The sequence below is a fragment of the Podarcis tiliguerta genome (assembly GCF_965153285.1).
Source record: "Podarcis tiliguerta genome assembly, chromosome: 1".
Taxonomy (NCBI): Eukaryota; Metazoa; Chordata; class Lepidosauria; order Squamata; family Lacertidae; genus Podarcis; species Podarcis tiliguerta.
Window position 1 is genome coordinate 29906601 of NC_139534.1, and position 20900 is coordinate 29927500.

At 39.2% G+C, this 20900-nt stretch overlaps 2 protein-coding genes across 16 annotated transcripts in view; one reads left to right on the forward strand and one right to left on the reverse strand.

Moving 5' to 3' along the window:
* FIGN (fidgetin, microtubule severing factor) overlaps positions 1–10756 on the forward strand; it is a 125110-nt gene extending 114354 nt beyond the window's left edge. For all 3 annotated transcript variants that reach the window (XM_083408325.1, XM_083408327.1, XM_083408326.1), the window contains one exon: positions 1225–10756. In XM_083408325.1, the coding sequence (XP_083264451.1) occupies positions 1225–3473 (2249 nt within the window). In that variant the 3' untranslated portion in view covers positions 3474–10756. The remainder of the gene's footprint in view (positions 1–1224) is intronic.
* Positions 1–20900, reverse strand: part of LOC310664653 (uncharacterized protein) — a gene marked incomplete at its 5' end in the record, with an annotated part of 413140 nt that overhangs the window by 388110 nt on the left and 4130 nt on the right. Inside the window, one exon of one of the 13 annotated variants that reach the window (XR_014505018.1) lies at positions 4081–4172. The exons of 11 other annotated variants lie outside the window; for them this stretch is intronic. Of the gene's footprint in view, positions 1–4080; positions 4173–20622 lie in introns of those variants that run through there. One more of the 13 variants, XR_014505019.1, reaches the window with a different exon arrangement.

Below are 20900 nucleotides of genomic sequence, written 5' to 3' on the forward strand. Positions count from 1 at the left end.
AAGAAGCTTTTTTTTTTTAATGCTGATGAACTCTATTTGCCATTTGGAATGGCTTACCAAATTACAGCTAAAGAAATATCTCTCTCCTCTCTCTCTCCCTGGCATGGTTAATTGTGCTAATGCATTGGTCACACCGCGTTACTTAAGTATTCTCTGATTGTTTACAGCCAGCACTTCTTCTTTTTTTTGCTGAACTTTTAGCAAGAAGACTACATTTAATTCTTCCTATTCTCGTTTCACCCCACCTGCTATGTACCCTAGAGGCAGGGAGGGGAAGGGAGAGTTTGGAACAGGGAGGGGAGGGAAAAGGAGAGCAAGTGAAAAAGGCAGGCAGACAAGTGATGCTTGGGCTTTGCTCTTTTCTTCTCCCCCCACCCTTCCTCCCAGTGCCTCAACAACAGAACTGTGAGGCAGAGAGCAGCCAGTTGTAATTCATACCGAGTTGTAGGCTTTGTGTGATGAAAGCAACGGAGCGCTGCCTGGGAGATTGCTTTGCTGCACTCCACGAAGCAGATTTGAAACTGTCGTGGACCACTTTAGATGAGAGTTGGATTATGGAATGACCTGCTATGTCTGTGTCATATTGTTCTGCGCAGGGTGCATTATACTGTGCTAACTAGGTATTCAGTACCAAATAAGAAAGGTATCCTAGATGTGATCTGTCAGCTGTGTCGTGTCTCTCTCTCTCTTCTCTCTCTCTCGCCCTGTGTGTGTGTTTTAAAAAATATTAAAATTTAAAACTGAAACTGATGAGGGAAGATAGAGTGTTTGTGGTATGAAACATGTTACCTAACATTGAATCCATGCTCAGAATACCAAAAATGTACCAAATTACACTTTTAAAACATCCAGCTGGGTTACATCACACACTCCCACACCCCCAACTAATCAGACTGCAATTCTAATCCCAGTTACGTGAAAGTATCCCACACTGAATTCACTATTACTTACTTCTGAGTAGACATGGTTAGGATTGCACTGTAAGTAGAATATTTTAGAAAGGGGCATGTATATATTTTTCAAGAAAATGTGCCACTGGTGAACTTTTTTTAAAAAAAAACAGGCAGGTTGGATGTATAAATAATCTGCTGACTTTAAGCACAGCAGTCATTATATCTATAAATGAAGAAATCAAGTGGATGGATTTAGATGCCTTTGCAACAGTATTTTTCGCTTGTTAATTTTGGCTTTTTTGTTTTTTGTTCTCCCCACCCCAATCCTCAGGCTTGAAGATGCAGTGGACGCCAGAGCATGCCCAGTGGCCAGAGCAGCACTTTGACATCACTTCAACAACCCGGTCTCCTGCCCACAAGGTAGAAGCTTACCGTGGACACCTGCAACGCACCTACCAGTATGCTTGGGCTAATGATGACATCTCTGCTCTAACTGCCTCAAATCTGCTGAAAAAATATGCAGAAAAGTATTCTGGTATTTTGGAAGGGCCAGCTGAACGGCCTATCCTAAGTAACTACTCAGAGCCTCCATCAGGGCTGGTGAATGGCCGCAAGAATGAAAGTGAACCCTGGCAGCCTTCTTTGAACTCTGAGAGTGTGTATCCCATGAACTGTGTCCCAGATGTTATCACTGCCAGCAAAGCTGGAGTAAGTACTGCCCTCCCTCCAGCAGATGTCTCTGCCAGTATAGGGAGTTCACCTGGGGTGGCTAGTAACCTGACAGAATCTAGTTATTCTAGTAGTACATGTGGAAGTCATACGGTACCCAGTCTGCATTCAGGGCTCCCATCTCAGGAATATGCCACAGGATACAATGGATCTTACTTGCATACAAGTTATAGTGGCCAGCCAACACCTGCACTTCCTTCACCTCATCCATCCCCTCTGCATAGCTCTGGGCTTTTACAACCACCCCCTCCCCCACCACCCCCTCCAGCCCTAGTACCAGGCTACAATGGAACGTCTAATCTTTCCAGTTATAGCTATCCATCTGCAAGTTATCCCCCTCAAAGTGCTGTTGGGCCTGGATATAGCCCTGGTGGTGCTCCTCCTCCTTCAGCATATCTGCCTTCAGGAATCCCTGCTCCAACTCCTCTTCCCCCTACTACAGTACCTGGTTACAGCTACCAGAGTCATGGTTTAACACCCATTGCACCCTCTGCCCTGACAAACAGTTCAGCAAGTTCTCTGAAAAGAAAAGCTTTCTATATGGCAGGACAAGGAGAAATGGACTCCAGTTATGGAAATTACAGCTATGGCCAACAGAGATCTACACAAAGTCCTATGTACAGGATGCCCGACAACAGCATTTCAAATGCCAACAGAGGGAATGGCTTTGACAGGAGTGCTGAACCACCATCCTTAGCATTTAAGCCAACAAAACAGATAATGGCTTCTGAACAGCAAAGGAAATTCAGCCAGTCCAGTAGGGCTCTGACACCCCCTTCCTACAGCACTGCTAAAAATTCACTTGGGTCGAGAGCAAGTGAACCATTTGGGAAGTACAGCTCTCCAGTAATGAATGAACACAGTGATGAGCATAGGCAACTCCTTCCTCACCCAATGCAAGGCCCAGGACTTCGTGCAGCTACCTCATCCAACCACTCTGTTGACGAGCAACTGAAAAATACTGACGCACACCTCATTGACCTTGTAACCAATGAGATTATCAACCAAGGACCTCCTGTGGACTGGAATGACATTGCTGGCCTAGATTTGGTAAAGGCTGTCATTAAAGAGGAGGTTTTATGGCCAGTATTGAGGTCAGATGCATTCAATGGGCTGAGTGCTCTACCTCGGAGCATCCTTTTGTTTGGACCTCGGGGAACAGGCAAAACATTAATGGGCAGATGTATAGCTAGCCAGCTGGGAGCCACGTTTTTCAAAATCACTGGCTCCGGTCTTGTCACAAAGTGGATAGGGGAAGGAGAAAAAATTGTTCATGCCTCCTTCCTTGTGGCAAGGTGTCGCCAGCCCTCAGTGATTTTTGTTAGTGACATTGATGTGCTACTTTCATCCCAAGTGAATGAAGAACACAGTCCAGTATGTCGAATGAGAACTGAGTTCCTTATGCAGCTGGACACTGTGCTAACTTCTGCTGAGGACCAAATAGTAGTAATTTGTGCCACCAGTAAACCGGAAGAAATAGATGAATCTCTTCGAAGGTACTTCATGAAACGACTTTTAATCCCACTTCCTGACAGCACAGCAAGGCACCAGATAATAGTACAACTGCTCTCACAGCACAATTACTGTCTCAATGACAAGGAGGTTGCACTGCTTGTCCAGCGCACGGAAGGTTTTTCTGGACTAGATGTTGCTCATTTGTGTCAGGAAGCGGTAGTAGGCCCACTCCATGCCATGCCAGCCACAGACCTTTCAGCCATTATGCCCAGCCAGTTGAGGCCCATTACATATCAAGACTTTGAAAATGCTTTCTGCAAGATACAGCCTAGCATATCTCAAAAAGAGCTTGATACATATGTTGAATGGAACAAAATGTTTGGTTGTAGTCAGTGACAAGTCTTTTTTTTTAAAAAAAATGTAATGAATGTTGGTGCGTGCACACACACATACATACACACAAACCTGTTACATAGGGCATGGAACCCCTCTTCAGTAGAGTTAAAATTGTGAAAGAGTACTGTGCGGGGGAGGGGGGGACAATGATCACCTTGCATCAAAAGAGCCAGGTGTAGGTTTGAAGGAATATTGCATCAAACAAGAGCTGTTGATCTGAAAAGCCACAGATGACAGAAAGCATCTGTTGATGCTCCATTCTCTTCAGGCTAGACAACACACTCTCGCCGTGGAGCAAGGAGCCAAGTGGCTTGATTTTTAGAAGGACATGAACCCTGTGTGTTGATTCCATTCTGCTGTTCTCGAGATTTAGTTGCTGTCAAGTGCCTGAAGTGGTGCTTTCTCCCCCTCCCTTCTTTTCATTTTCTTTTCTTTTTTGTTGGCCTCACAATTACATTGGTGGCATGTGCTAATATAAAGAGCTTTAACTTCAAAATGTTATGGGACTAAAGAAATGAATGGTTGCGTTGCGACAGAGAACTACATTTTTATTTTGTTTTCTTATTTTTTTTGGCTAAACTAAGAGCAACAGTATTCCTCAATCCTGTCTGTTCTGCAGTACTAAACTAAGAACAGGTAAAACAGGGTAATGGTAATCTGGACCTTAATTTCTGCAGTTCATTTCTTTTAATGTTCTGTCTGCAAAAAAAGAAAAAAGAAAAAAAACTCAGGAAAGTGATTGTGATTTGTACAGTACCTCAAAGGAATGTGTTGAAAGCACTATGTACTGCTGAGAGTTAATAGGATAGGCTTCAATGTTACTTTATATTAAATATGTATGTATGTTTACCTCAACAGTTGAAAAAAAATGGCAAGGAGAAATATTTTGAATGTATCCAGAAGCAAGTTGAAGTATGTTATAAATGAGTCTTTCAGCATTTCAAAATAGAACCAGAGAGGGTATCCCAGTGTTTAGGAAATGGTTTTCTCTCTCCCCCCCCCCCAAATATTGGGGATCAAATTGGAACAAGAGAATTTTCGTGGCAGTAGTGTGTGGAAGTCCTTAAGTCCTTGACAGTTTTGTGACACATTGGTAGACAGTCCACCAACGGCAAGAAAGCCACCCTGTCGAATTAAGTAATCATCTGAGACAGTCAAAGGCAACATCTAGTTAGGACTCTGAGAGGCAAATTACCTTAGACTACAATGGCTTTTATACCATGTTTAGAGATGTAGTGTCTTGATTATTTCACTGCGTCAATAGAACAAAATCATTCTAGGTCACTAAGAAAGGTTGTGGGTTGCAAAGCTGTTTGCAGCAATGCAGTGGATAGTAACCGAACAAAAAAGCAAGAAAAATGTAAGTCCCCCAATCACAATTTTCTTCCTCATCTTCCATTTCCAAAAGATGAATGACTTTTTTTTATTATTATTTTGCTGGGGGAGGGTTGTGTGTACATTGTCTCTTCCATTTTTGTCTCTCTCTTTTTCGGGTAAATGTGCCCACCATTTTATTTCTACCTCAGTTTTTGTTAAATTCCTCTTTGGAAAGCAAAGTAAAGATGAGGACAAGCTGGATTACATCTAGGATGCTAACCTCCTTAATGACTTTAATGGAACCCTATGAACATTTTACTCAGTAAGTTGCCCAGAGTTGCAGGAGATTTAACTCCCAAGGAAGTGTGCTTAGTATTTCAATCTAAGGGAAGGGAAGGGAAAGTAGGGGATGGAGGAAGATTCAGTTCTGGAGTGAAGCCCATCTATATCTTTTACCTCTTCCCTCCTTGTCCAGAGAGGGCAAATGTTGCCGAGTCTTCCTTCTGGAAAGGCAGACTAGCTAGCATGTGTGGCTTTTTGTTCTTTTTGTGCTTCCACTCCACATTGTCTTTTTTATTATTCTTTAATGCTTTTATGAGCAATTCTGTTCATGACAGCTGACTGATGCTGGTAATGTCTCTGAGCACTGTAGCAATCCGAGCCTTTACAGCCACACGAGCAGAACAGTCTCCCCCACTTTTTTTTGAAGTGATTTTCTGTTTACTTTAAAGAGAGAGTAGCAAAACACTTGCAAAGCACTGGCATTTTATGTTTCTTTTAAGTAATGTACCTTCAATTACATGAAATAAATGCACTGAAAAGCCCTAAGGAGAAAAAGACCAATCAGTTACCTGGTTATTTTGTATCTTTAAAGCTACTTTCCAGTTATCATACTTGACATTTAGTCAGTTGAAACATTAGGGATGAGAAAGTTAATAGTGGGTAGGTAGATTGTATTTTATTTCTGATTATTGATTTCCTTTTAATTTCTTAAAATTTCTTTTAATATCCATGGCTAAGAACAGAGCAAATAAACCAAAATGTACATTCTAGCAATTCTTTTATTCAATCTAAATCTAGTGTTGTTGCTTTTAAGGCAGAAGGTGCATTTAAAAAAAACACAGTGCCTTTCACTGATATAGTAAAGTAAGATGCTTTGCATTTTCAAGTAGTGAATGCCTTCCTTTTTGCCTTTCAATACTCTTACATTTCTTCTATTATATCTTCCTTTCTGTTTGTGAAGCCCAAGTATCCCGTTTCCCAATGATTCACATTGATCTTGCAGACAGGTTTGCTGATGCAGATTGCTGATCTGTTTTTCATCTTTTACACATTGCATTTTGTGTTTGCTATCAAGCTGTGCTCATTTGAAAGATTCAAGCATGTTTTGAAGAACTAACTCATACTCACACCAGAAATTCTATGCTTTCTACTAAATCAATATTATTAACTAAACTTAAGTAAACATAATGTCATATACATGACCACATAAAATATAAAGTTTTCTAGCCCCATAGCCCACTAAATAAAATTAAAAACTACTTCAATAGAATTTTCAGGTCACATTTTGGCTCCCATTTTACATCATATATGTTGGGAAAGGTAATTATTATTTCAATTAGCTTTAAATATAAAAAGCAAAATGATGAAGCTGAAAGAATTAAAAGTGTGTGTGTGTGTGTGTGTGTGTGTGTGTACACCCACACCTACCCACTTGAATCCATTGATGCAAGCACCAGGGGATTAGGTTTTCATCCCACTTGGTAGCTAGCTGCAGCCAGTGGCTGTAATGCTTTACATGAGGAAAATACTTTTGTTTACCCTATCTTCCTACCAACTGGAAGCAAGCTATAATATTCTATCAGTTCCTGCCAATGGAAGTTCCCTGATAAATGGAATCGCACAGCCTTTGTCCAGTGTGCTCAGACCCCATTTGCTCATTTTTAACGAACTATCCTTATGCTAGTTGGAAGCAACTGCTTTCATGCATCCCATGTGAATAGGGCCATTCTGTTCTTATGCTGCTACATTTCCTTCTGTACCCTACATGTCTCAATACAAAAGAAATGGATCCTGACTTAAGCTTCTAAGGTGTTGGATGATCCATGAAAGAGAAGACTAGCTTTTGTGAGGGAATCAATATGACCAACATATAAAAGTGTTCTGCGGATTTAAAATGGCTTCTGTAGGAAGGTATCTGCTATCTTTTTCCATTGGTCAGAACTATGGGTTCTGTATCAACAATAAATAAATAAAAACTATGGGCAAGAATTGTCAGATTCCATATTGGGCAGATCTCATGTGCCTTTCATAGAAGGGAGAATATTAATAGTTTCAGCTTCTCCCACCATTATATCTACATGATAATTGAAACTGCACCTGCCAAACTCTTCCTTCTGTAAAACTGGTAATTAGTTAAGGACAACAAAGCCCTGCCTGATAGCTTGTTGGAATGTTCTTTGAATACTTTGGGGTAGACAACTATTGCATGCTGGCTGTAGTAGCCTATCAAAATGTGTGGGATGAGATAATAATAGAAACCACCATTTATTTGCATAAGATGAGGCTTCTTCTTCAACTACAATAACAATTCCAAGAACAGAAAAAGCAGGGACAATTTTATGCCAGCCAAATTATCAAGGCCAATTCAAAATGCAGCATCATGACCTTTATATGAGTTTATACAGAAATACTCTACATTTCTGGCATGCTTCTTTCCCCAAAATATTTAGACCATTAAAGATAGTAGTGAAAAGTTTGCTGACTGAGCTGATCAATGGAATGTGAAAGCAGTTTAAGGCTATTTACTTTTGCACAAAATATTTCTCTATTAGTCAATTTGTATTCTATTCAAATGCAGATAGATGGGTAAAATGGTTTTTCTTGTGCATTTCAAACCCATCAAGGAGAAAATAAAACCTCCCAGTAAAACACATAGGCAAAGCACCATCTGGGAAAGCTAGCTCATCTGTCCAGGGGCTATGCTCTGTAAAATAGTACAAGGTCATTTTATATGGGCTGGCGTAATACTTTGCTAGGCAATTTTCGAAAGGAGATAATCTAGTGTAAAAACCCCAATTAATTCCAACAGATGTTGGTAGATGGTAATGTGTTTACATGTCAAAAGCTGCAAACAAAGGTTTCTGCTGCCTGAAAATGTGTGTAACTTTGAATAGACTGTTATAAGGACCAGCTTATGTGTTTCATTCAAATCAATGCAGACCTCATTCTATGAAATTGAAATATTTCCTTTCTAAAGCGAGATCTCCAAAATAAAACATTGAAGTTGACTTTAAATTTGTTCATACCATTTATTGCCGCCCACGCTCATCAGTTTGAATTACTTCTGATTTGAGAAATGCCTATCTTATCCTAATCTCTAAGGTACATGCTGTATATGTTAGCTTTCTTCACTAGCCTACTAGGAAAATCTCCTACGTAAGATCCATTGACATGCATGTGTGTTGCCCACTTCTGCACTTCCCAGGCATTTCAATGGGATTTACGTAGGTAAAACTCCTGGTACGCATATGCTCCAGAACTGAAGATCAACATGCCTTCCCCTTACAGCACTAACTTCATTTCATCTTGTATGTGTGCATGTGTTTATACAATAGTTATCTGTACATATATACATAACCCGAAGTATTTTTGCTTTCACTTTCCTTTGAAAGATAAAAAGCTTTCTGTTCCTTAATCATTTGCAGATTTATACGTATATGAAGCACATTAGTAAACACAGAGCCAGAAATATTCCTACACTCAAAAGAAGCAGCTGTACTGGGGACTAGTCAATACATGAACAGAATCTCCCACTCTGCAAAGACCTTTGGTTGACATTCGATTTTGAACCTGCCAGATACATTTTTGTGAACCAGGGATACTGCATCTTTAATGAACAAGTCTCTATTCTTTCCCCTGTTTTTAAATACAACACAAGAAGTGTAGCACTAGGCACTGCAATTGTCAAAGACAATTAGACTGAAAGCAGGAAAATTTCACCTCCCTGTCTCGGTGATATGTAGAATGTCGGCAGTGTGGGTCAGCCTTGCTACAGAGTTGTGTGAGAATATATGAATCAGTCCTATAGAATGTTAAATATTTATAAAATGGTTCTGTTCTACACCAAGGTTGGGAATGCAGTCATTCCTCCTTGTTGTCTTACAATACACAAACAGGCAAAAGTTTATTTTCACACCTAAACTTCACGTGTATGTTCTTTTCTTTCTTTCCTTCTGTTGTGGTTTATATGCAGTCACTAGAGGGGTTTTTTCTGCTTCCTTTTTATGTATATTATAAATCTATATATATATATATATATTTTCCCCACCGTCGCATTGGGTGTGCATTCAGACATTGTTCTTTAAAACCATTTCTACCTCATTGCTACATATTGTACATGTAGTATTTATTTGTTGTCTTTTTTTGAATGTCATGCATTTCGTAAGAAAGACTTGTCCTTGAACTTGAACAGTCTACCTCAGAAAGACTGTCTCTACACTGAACAGTATTAACAACTGAAATGATAAGACACATTAGCAAAGTGTGGCAGGGTAGATAATGCATGAGGACTTGGGATACTGATGGACTTTTAATTGTACTCTTGTAACACAAGATTGCTTAAAGGAATTTAAAGGAAATTATGCACTGTGCAGATCTTTATCAAGGTCCCACTTTTTGGCATGCTATAGGAAAATGCAGCTTTATTCTGATGGAGCCTGATTTGGGGGAGGGGGAATAATTGTCAATTTTCTTAAGCATTATTTGCATTTGCAATCTGTCTACACTCTATTACTGTATCGTGTTAACTGACAACAATACAACTTGGCTCTTAAACTGGAAACAAATGATAGTATTTAAGGATTATTTTTATCTTCAGTAATGTAAAAATGTGTCACACTGTAAGTCTGTAAGTTTCCTATTCCCTGTGTACAGTACTGAAAAGAAACAAACTGCATTTGTAAGAGTCTACAAGGTTTAAACATAAACCAAAAATGGAAAAAAAGAGGCACTTCCCAAAGGACTTTAAAATATGGGCTTCAATCCTGCACACTATTTCTCATGTCTAAATGCCACTGAAATTTATTTACACATGCACAAATGTGCACAGGATTGCAGCCATGGAATCAAGGTGCTCATGTGTTCTGTAATCAAATAGTTTTGTTGCTAATTCTGCTTTATCAACGTGTTTGGTTTTGGATGCAATTGTACACGGATGGCACATTTGGAAGTACTTTGTATGAAGTATTTTACATTTTATTATTTATTTTTGCATCATTTCCCCCACCCCTTTGTCTCCAAAAGCTTTGTATTACTGTAGGGGGAAGGATACAATTTGTTTTCTTTCTCTCGCTTTAAAAAAATATATATATAAAAAGAAAATACTGAAATGGGTAAGCCACCCCAGTCAATGCATGAACTTTTCTAGTTGCTTGTCAGCAAATTGTGGATCTTTTTACAAAAGCAAATGAACTGTGACAATCCACAACTCTCACAGATGTGAATGCAGAAATGCATCTGAAAATTCTTGGTATGCCTGACAATCTGTTCTTTAAGTTCCATTTAAAAAGTAGCATCAGATCCTTTCCACTGCAGTTTCTTGAAAGAGTATCATTGTCTTGAGGGTGTCTAATGTAATGATTTAAGAGGTGGGGGGATTATTTCTGTTTGTTTGCTGTATTAGGTGAGGGATGCCATATTTCTTGTCAACTAATAGTACTTGTCTGGGGACAGAAATTGTTTTTTGTTAAAGCCCAACTAAATTAAAATTTTGGTGCACTTTGCTTTCCTGGCCATATTGATTTTATTTGCTTAAACTGAAACAATGTGTTGGATTTGACCAGTTTTTGACCTCTCACAGGGAGGGAAAAGCCTTTATAGGACAAGTTTCTTTGGATTCTTCTGGTACTTGTTTTGCTTATTTATTCAGCAAACTCAAAATCATTTTTGTTGTGCATTATTTTGCATCTGCTGAAACTAAATGTGATATTATTGCACTCATTAAAAATGAAACAATCCATTTCTCTTGGAAAAAAAATGACAAGCTTTAGATGATGAAAGCTTAAATTATCCATCACTTTCAAAATGAATTCATATAATTTGTGAACATTATTAATGTAAATGAGACATTTCTGCTTAGATATTATTTTTTTTTGATGGGATCATTATATGGTTGATCATATGTGTGTAGGAAGCTGCTGTACAATTAACCTGGAGATCTGAAAATGCTTTTTTGTCCTCATTGTTACAGTTTCAATTGTAATCCATGCATCTCATTTTCTTGGGTGTTAGCACTGTAATATAAAAAAACCCAGTGCTCAGTATTGTAACTAACTGTCCCTACTGAATATTCCTTTTCATAAATACTTGCTACCACAGGGAAATTAAGTTTTCATATAGAATAACTAGTTTCAGTAGTAATCATTGAAGAATTAAAAATAAAAGTTGTGGTTCAAGGCAGATATTTTTATGAAAAGTTTTCTCTATTGTAAAATTTGTTGTATATGGCTATGCTACTATCATGGAATATGAAAAGAACAAGCATACCTCAAATAAAAGAATTCTGAGTTAAAAATAATTGCTGCCTGGTTTTAAGTCTAAATGCTCATTTTTTATAGCAAAACTGGTTCCCAAAGTGGCTTACAAATTAAGGTCAATTTCAATAAAAATCTACAATCAAAGGGTTTTATCAATAACGCTAAATGTATACTGAACTGAATACAGTGGTACCTCGGGTTACATACGCTTCGGGTTACATACACTTCAGGTTACAGACTCCGCTAACCCAGAAATAGTACCTCGGGTTAAGAACTTTGCTTCAGGATGAGAACAGAAATCGTGCAGTGGCGGCGTGGCAGTAGCAGGAGGCCCCATTAGCTAAAGTGGTGCTTCATGTTAAGAACAGACCTCCAGAATGAATTAAGTACTTAACCTGAGGTACCACTGTATTGTAAACTACACTGTAAGTATGCCCTAATAAACACACTGGTACCATTTATTTACCAAAATGTAGCTCACAATCCTTATATATGCAAAGGAGGAGGGGTCCTTAGGTTCGGCAGAACCCTGTTTCTCCTCTTTCCCATCTTCTAACCATCTCCCAGTGCTTTTGAAGGTTATGTAACTTAACTGGTTGGGTGGGAAGGCAGTTTGGGAAGCACACAGAGACCCCCTTTCCCCTAGTCTGGTGTACTGCATTTTCATGACTTGCATTAGGGGGAGAGGATAAATAATAAAGTTTTTAGTTAATGGAACTGCAGCCATTCCCCTCATCTCCCCCAACTCTTTATCCCCAAAACAGAAATATAAATATTTAACAGAATAGCAACATAAATTAATTGGCTGTTCACAGTACATTTGTGTCTAGCATTCCTCTATGTAGTTACTACACTGAAATATCCCGTCTGATCTCTTAAGACTTAATGAAGGACTCACTGTAACTTTTTCCCTTACTGAAATAATAATGGTTCTCATTAAGGGTTTTTTTTAATTAAAAAAATAATCTTGAAATCACCATTATTTCCAAGAACAATTCAAACAGGTGTTTAAAGCTGGAACTCTAAATTTATAGGTTTTGGAATGAAACACTAATATAACAGCAAAAGCTATAAAGTTTTAGTGAATGTATGGAAATTATACAAGACTTGCTCTTACCCTCAAGCCCTCTCCCCGTCAACTTAAGATTTACACAAGGCAATTCTTCATTTTTGATAAACTTCTGAAGGCTCCCGCAGTAGCTGCTTAAGGTTCATTAAAATGTAATTAATTAATGATTTGCTGCTGAATAGCTGCTGACTGCGGTTTTCTTTTCACTTGTCTGACAGCATGAGTCACAGTTGCCCTGCCGACATGAAAACTATTTGCAGACTATAGCACCTATCATTGAGGGAGTCTAACCCCTCCCCCAATCTGCAGACATTTCCATAGGAAAAAATGTTGGATCTGTCTATGACAAGAAATACCTGCTGTGTACTGTTGGAGGGGCATCTTTTTATTTCAGGGATACAGGGCAGAAACACCAATAACCTGACCTTAACTTGCTATTCAAGGGGTAGTGAATCTCATTTTTTTACAATCCCAATAGAAATAGGATAAGCTAGGAACCGGATCCTTTAACAAAAAAAATTGCCTTGTTAAAGCCTGTTCTTTTCTGTTTGGGAAGCTCAGCGTTGCTTGCTTTTGAAATTATTGGGCAGAAGTTCGACACCAGAAGCTGCCTCACACTAGAATTCCTAGGGACCATAATCTCTGCAGTCTGCCAGTTAATGCTTGAGGAATTCACATAAACTGCAGAAAGTAAGATGGTCTTGTGTATATTGTGCAAGCAGGAGCAGCTTTTTGTAATGTATGAAATTAGCTGCTCAGAAATACTGCATACAAATATTTACAAGGAAAGGAGGCAGGGTTTAACTGTTTCCTGATGTGTTCTTCTGGTTTTGCTTTTCTAAAAAAGCTTTTCTGAAACTGTAGTAGAGAAGGTAATGTATAGTATAGCAAAGAGGAAAAAAGCCTCCACCAGCCCACATTCTGCCATTAACTATTTCGGAGAGTCTTGTTTGCTTGCTAAGAATCTGGAGTCTGGCTTGCATTGTATAATGAATGAAGCTACTATTGCATTTCTTGTGCAGTTAGAAGCACAAACATAAGCCAAATAGTTCGCTTCTTGCTAGCATAAAAGATCCTTTTCTGTCAGTGTGTAGAAGATAAAGCAGGAACCAAAAATAAAAATAAAAAATCCAGGAGTGTGGAATATTTCCAAATTTACTGTGGGAAAACTTAGCCATTTAAGGACATCTGCCATTCAGATTTGATAGTGTGATGTGTATTTTTACCATCTTAGGGTGAGTGCATTTTGTACCATGACTCACATAGTTGAGTATTTCTTCACACACCCCAGAAATTCAAATTCAGCTTACAAACGAAGCCCCAATTACAAACACAGAATATTTTCAAAATGGGGCAAAATTATATCATTCATGGTAAATATTTGGAAACAGTACATTTAACTGTTCTGTTGCATAGCTGATTAACATGAAGCAGAAATGGCCAATGCCAAGTTTACAGTTTAAATCAAATCCATGTCAATTGTGGGATTTCTAGAGGTATATTCACATGACAGCTTTCTTTTTCTTTTTTCTTTTTGGAGAGGTTTCACATTATTCTGGTGTCCATGTGGTGCCATTTGAAGCTATCCATACTAAAAATATGGCAATAGTCATAGCCATCTCAAGGCATTTTGGTGGCTGAGACAGAAGACCCTAAATGACAGCCTACCGACAGTAGATAAATAGTTGACAATCTTACAATTAATGACTCTCAAAACCTGCCCAACATCACTTCACTTAGCCTAATAGGAGGACTAATATGAAAAAGTGCTAATATCATACTCCAGAGGTCTGCATCAGTTCTGTAGGCAATGCTGCCTTCTATCACACCTGTTTCACAAAACATCAGGTATTGCAATCCTGGATCCAAGTTCATGGGTTTTGAAATAATCAGTCCCATCAGTACAAGAAGTTCTGCTTGTGCAAAAAGACTCCCCCCCCTTCTCCCTCACATGAGTGGGGGGACCCCTAGAACAGATATAAGGGGCACACAAAGGAGGGAGAAGGTGATAATGTTCTGTTGTTCACAGAGAAATCTTTGCTGACAAAACTTTTTCCCAGCCCTGGAGATATCCACGATGAACCTGGGAACTTCTGCATGCAAACCAATTGCTCTGCCATTTAGTCCTTCCCTTATTGCAAATGAATACAACAGACACCGCATATTTGGTATGTGGCAAGGGCCTGAATCAATGGGTTTCCCCAAAGAGGAACAACTGCCTAAGCATAAGATTCTGTCCCAGTTCCAAAGACACCATTGGTCCTATTGTCCTATTTAGCTTCCCTCAACAGCAATTCTGCTCTAAATAGAATGCTGGATAAGTGGGAATATTGTTTTTATCTTCATTGCTACATTTGCTACTCTAGTAGAAGTAAGTCTATATTCCATCACTTCCTAAATACAGGAGGTTATGTGTATATAATGCTAACTAATGTGTGCATTAGTTAGGATGCGGGTGGCGCTGTGGGTAAAACCTCAGCGCCTAGGACTTGCTGATCGCAAGGTCGGCGGTTCGAATCCCTGCGGCAGGGTGAGCTCCCGTCGTTCGGTCCCAGCTCCTGCTCACCTAGCAGTTCGAAAGCACCCCTAAGTGCAAGTAGATAAATAGGTACCGCTTTATAGCGGGAAGGTAAACGGTGTTTCTGTGTGCAGCGCTGGTGCTGGCTCGCCAGATGCCGCTTAATCAAGCTGGCCACGTGACCCAGAAGTGTCTCTGGACAGCACTGGCTCCCGGCCTCTTGAGCGAGATGAGCGCGCAACCCTAGAGTCGGACACGACTGGCCCGTACGGGCAGGGGTACCTTTACCTTTAATGTGTGCATGAGTGAGTACTTAGGTGTTTGGCCATGTGATGTGGTACACTGGTTAATTTTAAAACAACAGCTTGGCCTACCTCTCAAGCCATACTCCAGGTTTTGGGGGGGTCAGGCAGCTTGCCTCCACCTATGGCAGTACTGAGCTCCTGTGCTATGCACCATTATCTGTTGGTGCCACCATGTTTATTACACTAGCCTCCAACGGATGTGTGTATGTTGGAGGCTGTCATAATTAGTATGATGGTGCCTGCAAGTTAATGGATACTATGTGCACCTGGCCACCACCATCCCCAACTGCCCACAACTGCCACCCAGCTGAACCACATTAGCTGCAATGGTGGCTACAAACTGGTGGTTATGGGCCCTACTGGGGGCTTTGAAAGCATTTGCCCATGTATGCTGTCTGCTGGCCTGCCACCATGAATCACAACATTCTATATGTATCCTAAATGAGGTGTGTGAAATTAATAAGAATTTTTTCACAGATATTTAGATGAGCCAGAAGAATGAGACCCAAGAAGATCTGAGGTAAATGCCAGCCTCTATAACTGACTTAATCTTTGTTCTTATATAAGCCATTCACCTTGAGGGGCAGGTGAAGGATGGGGATTTTCCATTATAAACCTGGGATGACAGTAGTGGTTACCCGCAAAGACAGTTGTTTAGTGACCAATTGTACATGACTTATCTATCGCCAAGCTTTACATCATAGCAGTCTTTGTTTTTCCACATCACAGATATTACTGTAATAGATATTGTGGTTTTACTACCAATGTTTATATATAGCCTTCTGTTAACTAATATATTTATATTTTTTTAAAAGCAGCCCATCCATCATAATGTGATCATGGGGGGAATTTGAATGGAACTACTTAAGTAGTAATAGAACCATACGTTTGTTCACAATTTAGGAAATGGTTGGTTGGCAACCATCCGTCTCAGTAGACAATGAAGGAATGTGCTTTTGAGGGTGAAATCAAACTGTTGCAAGGTTATAGCACCTGCTATGGCTTAAATAGAATTAAATGTCAAGCACAATAGTGTGTATGCTGACCCTATAAAGTTTATACTGTTCTGGGCAAATATTCCTCAATAATTTCTAGATGATTTTCAATTCTACTTATGTAAAATGGAAGAACTATTTATCAAGATATTTACCATACAATAATGGTAAAATCAGAGAAGACTCTCTTTGAGCTAAACGTAAACACAAATTTCAACTTTGTTTGCCTCTGTTAATTTAGAAGGCTTGCACGGGGAGGGGGGATGGTAACATAATTTAGCAAATAAATCAGATAACCTTTCTGACACAAATAGGGACCCACCAAGTGCGAGGAGAAGCAACTGTCACAGCAGACATATACTGTCTCATATACTGAAGCATAGTTAGATCAGAGTAGACTGAATGGTGCAATGAAAGTTAACATTTGCTTTCAATGAACACACAAGTTTATTTCTGCTATCTTCAACTGATCTTTCCCTCCATTCTTATAGACCAAGCTATGTAAGTTTTCTTTGGACCCCCAATCTATGTTAGCTTTTACACTTAAAATAATAAATTCATTTGCATTTTCCATAAATGAGTACTCAATGAGATTACAATGGATGAGAATATAAAAGGGGAATGAAGGCCCAACAACACAGGAGCTCTAATTATTTTATCATTAGATACCAATATTGCACTTACCACCCCAAATATTTTAACTCTCAGCTTTTGAATGTGCCAGGCCAAATTGCTCATATACACTCTAAGAAGTGGTGTCAGCACAGTGACAAAAATCCAGGCTGAAGTTGTCTGGGAAATCTCATGTCCTTGGCCTTGCCTCACCAAATAGATGAAAAATTATAGGATGAACTTGACTGCCTTAGAACTTACTACCCTTCCAGCCTCAGTAGGACAGCAATTCACAGGAGGCAATTTCACAGGGATTTATTTAGGAGATTTAGTCAGCAGTGAAACTGCCTCTCTCTTCCCCCCACCCAAACAAATGCCTCTTCTTTGTAATGCATTGTTATGCTCACTGCTACAAAGGATGTAATACAATGTTCTAGGTACATGCAATGGTAAATTATCTGGAGGGGAGAGACAAAGTATCAGAGAGGGCAAACTATTGAAAACAGGAGACATGATGTCCAACTTAGAGCCAATTCATATATTATATAAAAAGTGGATGAAGAGAAGTTCAACTTGCACATCCTTCTCTGTGAATTTCTATGGTAAAGTGAGAGCTCATAAATTTCATTGTGAGTTCAAACTTGCAAGATAATTTTCTACGGTCCAGTGTAAGCTGGATAATAAGAAGCATGAGTGAATGAGAAGGAATGAGTGTATGCAAATATACACTCTGAAGGCAGCTCTGTTTAGGGAAGCTTTTAATGTTTAATAGGTTATTGTATTTTGGTGTTCTGTTGGAAGACACCCAGAGTGGCTAGGGAAACCCAGCCAGATGGGCAGGGTATAAATAACAAATTAATAATAATAATAATAATAATAATAATAATAATAATAATAATAATAAATATTAATATTGTGCTGCACCTGCCACTGAATAAGGATGGAGTCCAATGCAACTTTTCTGATAGCTTGTTTTCCGGTGGACACCTCTTTTAATGTAAGGGGAGCCATTTTGGCCAATTCCTTCTTTGCGCTGCAGCCCCTTGCACTACCAAAAAACATTTCAGAAAAGTGAGGAGGGGAATAACAGTGGGGAAGCAATGCAGGGCAAACTGGAGGAAATTACCTCCCCTTCTCTTATATTAGCAGTGGAGTTTGCTGGAACAAAAGCTGTTCCATGAGTGGAAATACAACATTGGATTCCACCTGAAAGTGGCTGGAAAACAAGTCACAGGAAAGAAGATAAACGTGCTCAGGAACCAGCATAGGACAATGAATAATCCCTGAAATTAACTCTGATTGAAATCCCATCTGACACATATTGGAGGAGCTCTACCATCTCTCAGCATCAGTTCCAATACATTGTACAATGATAGGCAATGAGAAGTTGTAAATTATGTTGTATTTTAAAAGCTATTAAATAATAACTTATTATTTAGAAAGCTCAACTGTCATGGTGCAGGTGCACAGGTGGCACCAAAGTTGGGCAAGTGCCAGGTGACCAAGCATTTTTTTCCCTGGGGTTTCCATGCTGACACACACAAACCAGAAGAATACCCAGTCCACCCTTACCACTGCCATTTCAATACTTCCAGAGAGGTGGGATTAAAGAGGTGATTCAAACTTCATGCTGCACTGTTCGGAACAGTCATGACTCTTTTCTGGAAGGTGGGCATTTCAGGTCTCTTACCTAAAGAACCACATAAACTTGCAAACGATACACCTAGAGGTTAAATGGAGGGCAGAGTTGGAGCCTAAATGCAATGTGCATATGTATAACGTCCAGAAGGCCCAGGTGGTAAGAGGTAACCCCAAGGATAGGGACTGATAACGGAATTGGGGGGGGGGGGGTGAGATGCAAGGCTTTGCCTAAGAGCCAATGTGACATAATGGCAACTATTTTGTGGTTGAATGTGACAAAACGTAGGTTTGAAAATGTGCTCATGCGTTGCTGGGTGGCCTTGAACAAGTCAGTAGTTCTCAGTCTAACAGCTAGTCTATCTATCAGGGATGTTACAAGGATAAAATGAGATAAATTACATGGAGATTAAATTTAAAGCATGTGCAAGGCTGGATTAAGGTTATTGGGGGCCCTGTTGGAGTTCCCAAAATAGGTCCCTCAAAAGGAATGAATGAAACAAGGTATTTTTTAAAAAAGAAAGTCTTGTGGTATTTTAACAACTAACAGATTTATTTGGCATATGCTTTACTGGATTCTGACCCTGGGGAGTTTCTCAACTCTCAGCAAAACACAAACAAAAAACCCCATCTTGACAAGCTTGATAAACAAAAAGAAAATGCTGTGAGCATGTCCAGTTTCACATTTTAAACTCATTTAATTCATCATTGTTTTTGCTCATTTCTTGCCAGCCTACCTCATATGACTGTTGTGACAATACAGAAGAGGTATAAAATGGCTGCAAAAGGGGACTTATTGCTTGTATCACAGACATTACAGTTTTCCTCACACTTTCAACATTTATTTTATTTAATAAAATTTGTATACTGCTTAATTGTAAATAAAACTTTTAAGTCATTTTCCTTCCTAAGTTTCTTTCCAGGAGGGCTAGAACTTCTTTTAAAAAAAAAAAAAAAGTCTGAGCCCCCTTGCAGGCATGGGCCCTGGTGCAATTGCTCCAACTGCACATTATAACCTGGCTGTGTATGTACTAAGTGAGGCTGCCTGGACACATGGAAATGGTGTTTGTAAGCAGCTTCTTTTATCTCCTGTTAGAAATACATTTAAATATCATGTGTGGAAGGAGGAGAGCTCCACCTACTTTGATGGTTAACAGGTTTTAGAATTTTTTGTGTGTGATTCCGCCCCGGTCCCAGTAAGCTGATGGATAGTGCATTTTAGCAAATAAAGAGATTGCTGCTGTGCTGCATTAGTGGCATCATATGTATACTAACAACCTGACACATTCCAGTATTAGAAGCTGTACTTGAAGATACAACAGCCAAAGGCAGCACATAATTGTTTGTAATTTAGCACAAGTGATGCCTCTCTAATCAAATTCTCTTGTTGATATACTTCCGGGGTCTAGGCTTCCAGAAACAAAAGCATGGCTTTCATTTTTGGTTAACTTTTCCAGATTTGGTAAGTTGTGAAAAATATAATATGGTAAAAATGGTACCTTGGGGAACATTTTTTCAGTCTATTTAATTAAATGTAATGATAATCTGTGCAACATCTGATCAAATTTTTCATTAGATCTCATTTTTAATTTTTCACTAGCTTCATAATAAAGCATAATGATAAACCAAACCAATCATGAGCCTGCTTATAGATTTTCTGCTTTGTAATGTTCTGTACCATAAAATCCCCCGCCTTCCCCCATGAAACACCAAGTAGCAAATTGCAGTATTATAGCCTTCCCTTAGTGACTGAAACATCCATTTCTGTGTGGCATCAGACTAATAGATATATTTCCGTAGGTAAATGGAAAGAATTTCTCGCTGTAATCTTATTTGAATTTCATTTCATTTGATTAAAGTAGGGAGGAGGGAGGGGGAAATTAAACAAAAGAATTCAAAATGAAATTGAAGAGATGTGTTGCTGGAACGAAAGTGAAGACAGTACCTGACATGATTTTCCTGAGCATAATGCTGCCAGACCTAATAGGGCAAGCTGTGGTTTGAATGGATGATATCTTAGGTTTTTGTAATGCTAAAGGACTTATCAAGGTTTTTGTTTTTTTTTTTTTTTAAGCAGACAGATAAGGGAATCTAAAGTTATGTCAAACAAATTACATTTTAGTTATTAGCGGCTAGTTTGTAAATATCAAAGACCCACTTATTATAGTGCTTGGAGCTGCATTTGCATGCTGATGAAATGCGAGTGGATGGCTGTGAACTGTAGGGTTATCTCTAGTGGAGCAGTGGGGAGCTCCAGAATCAGACAGTTGAGCATCTGACCGACTCAAGAGTCCAAGCTGCAGACCTCTTCTATTCACTTTCTTCACAACAATTAAAATATGCAAAGTGATAATTTTCCTTAAGTAGCCTTAAATGTGCGATCTATTTAAATGTGAGGGAAAATTGCCTGAAGCTTCTGGTGTGAGGGACAAAAAAG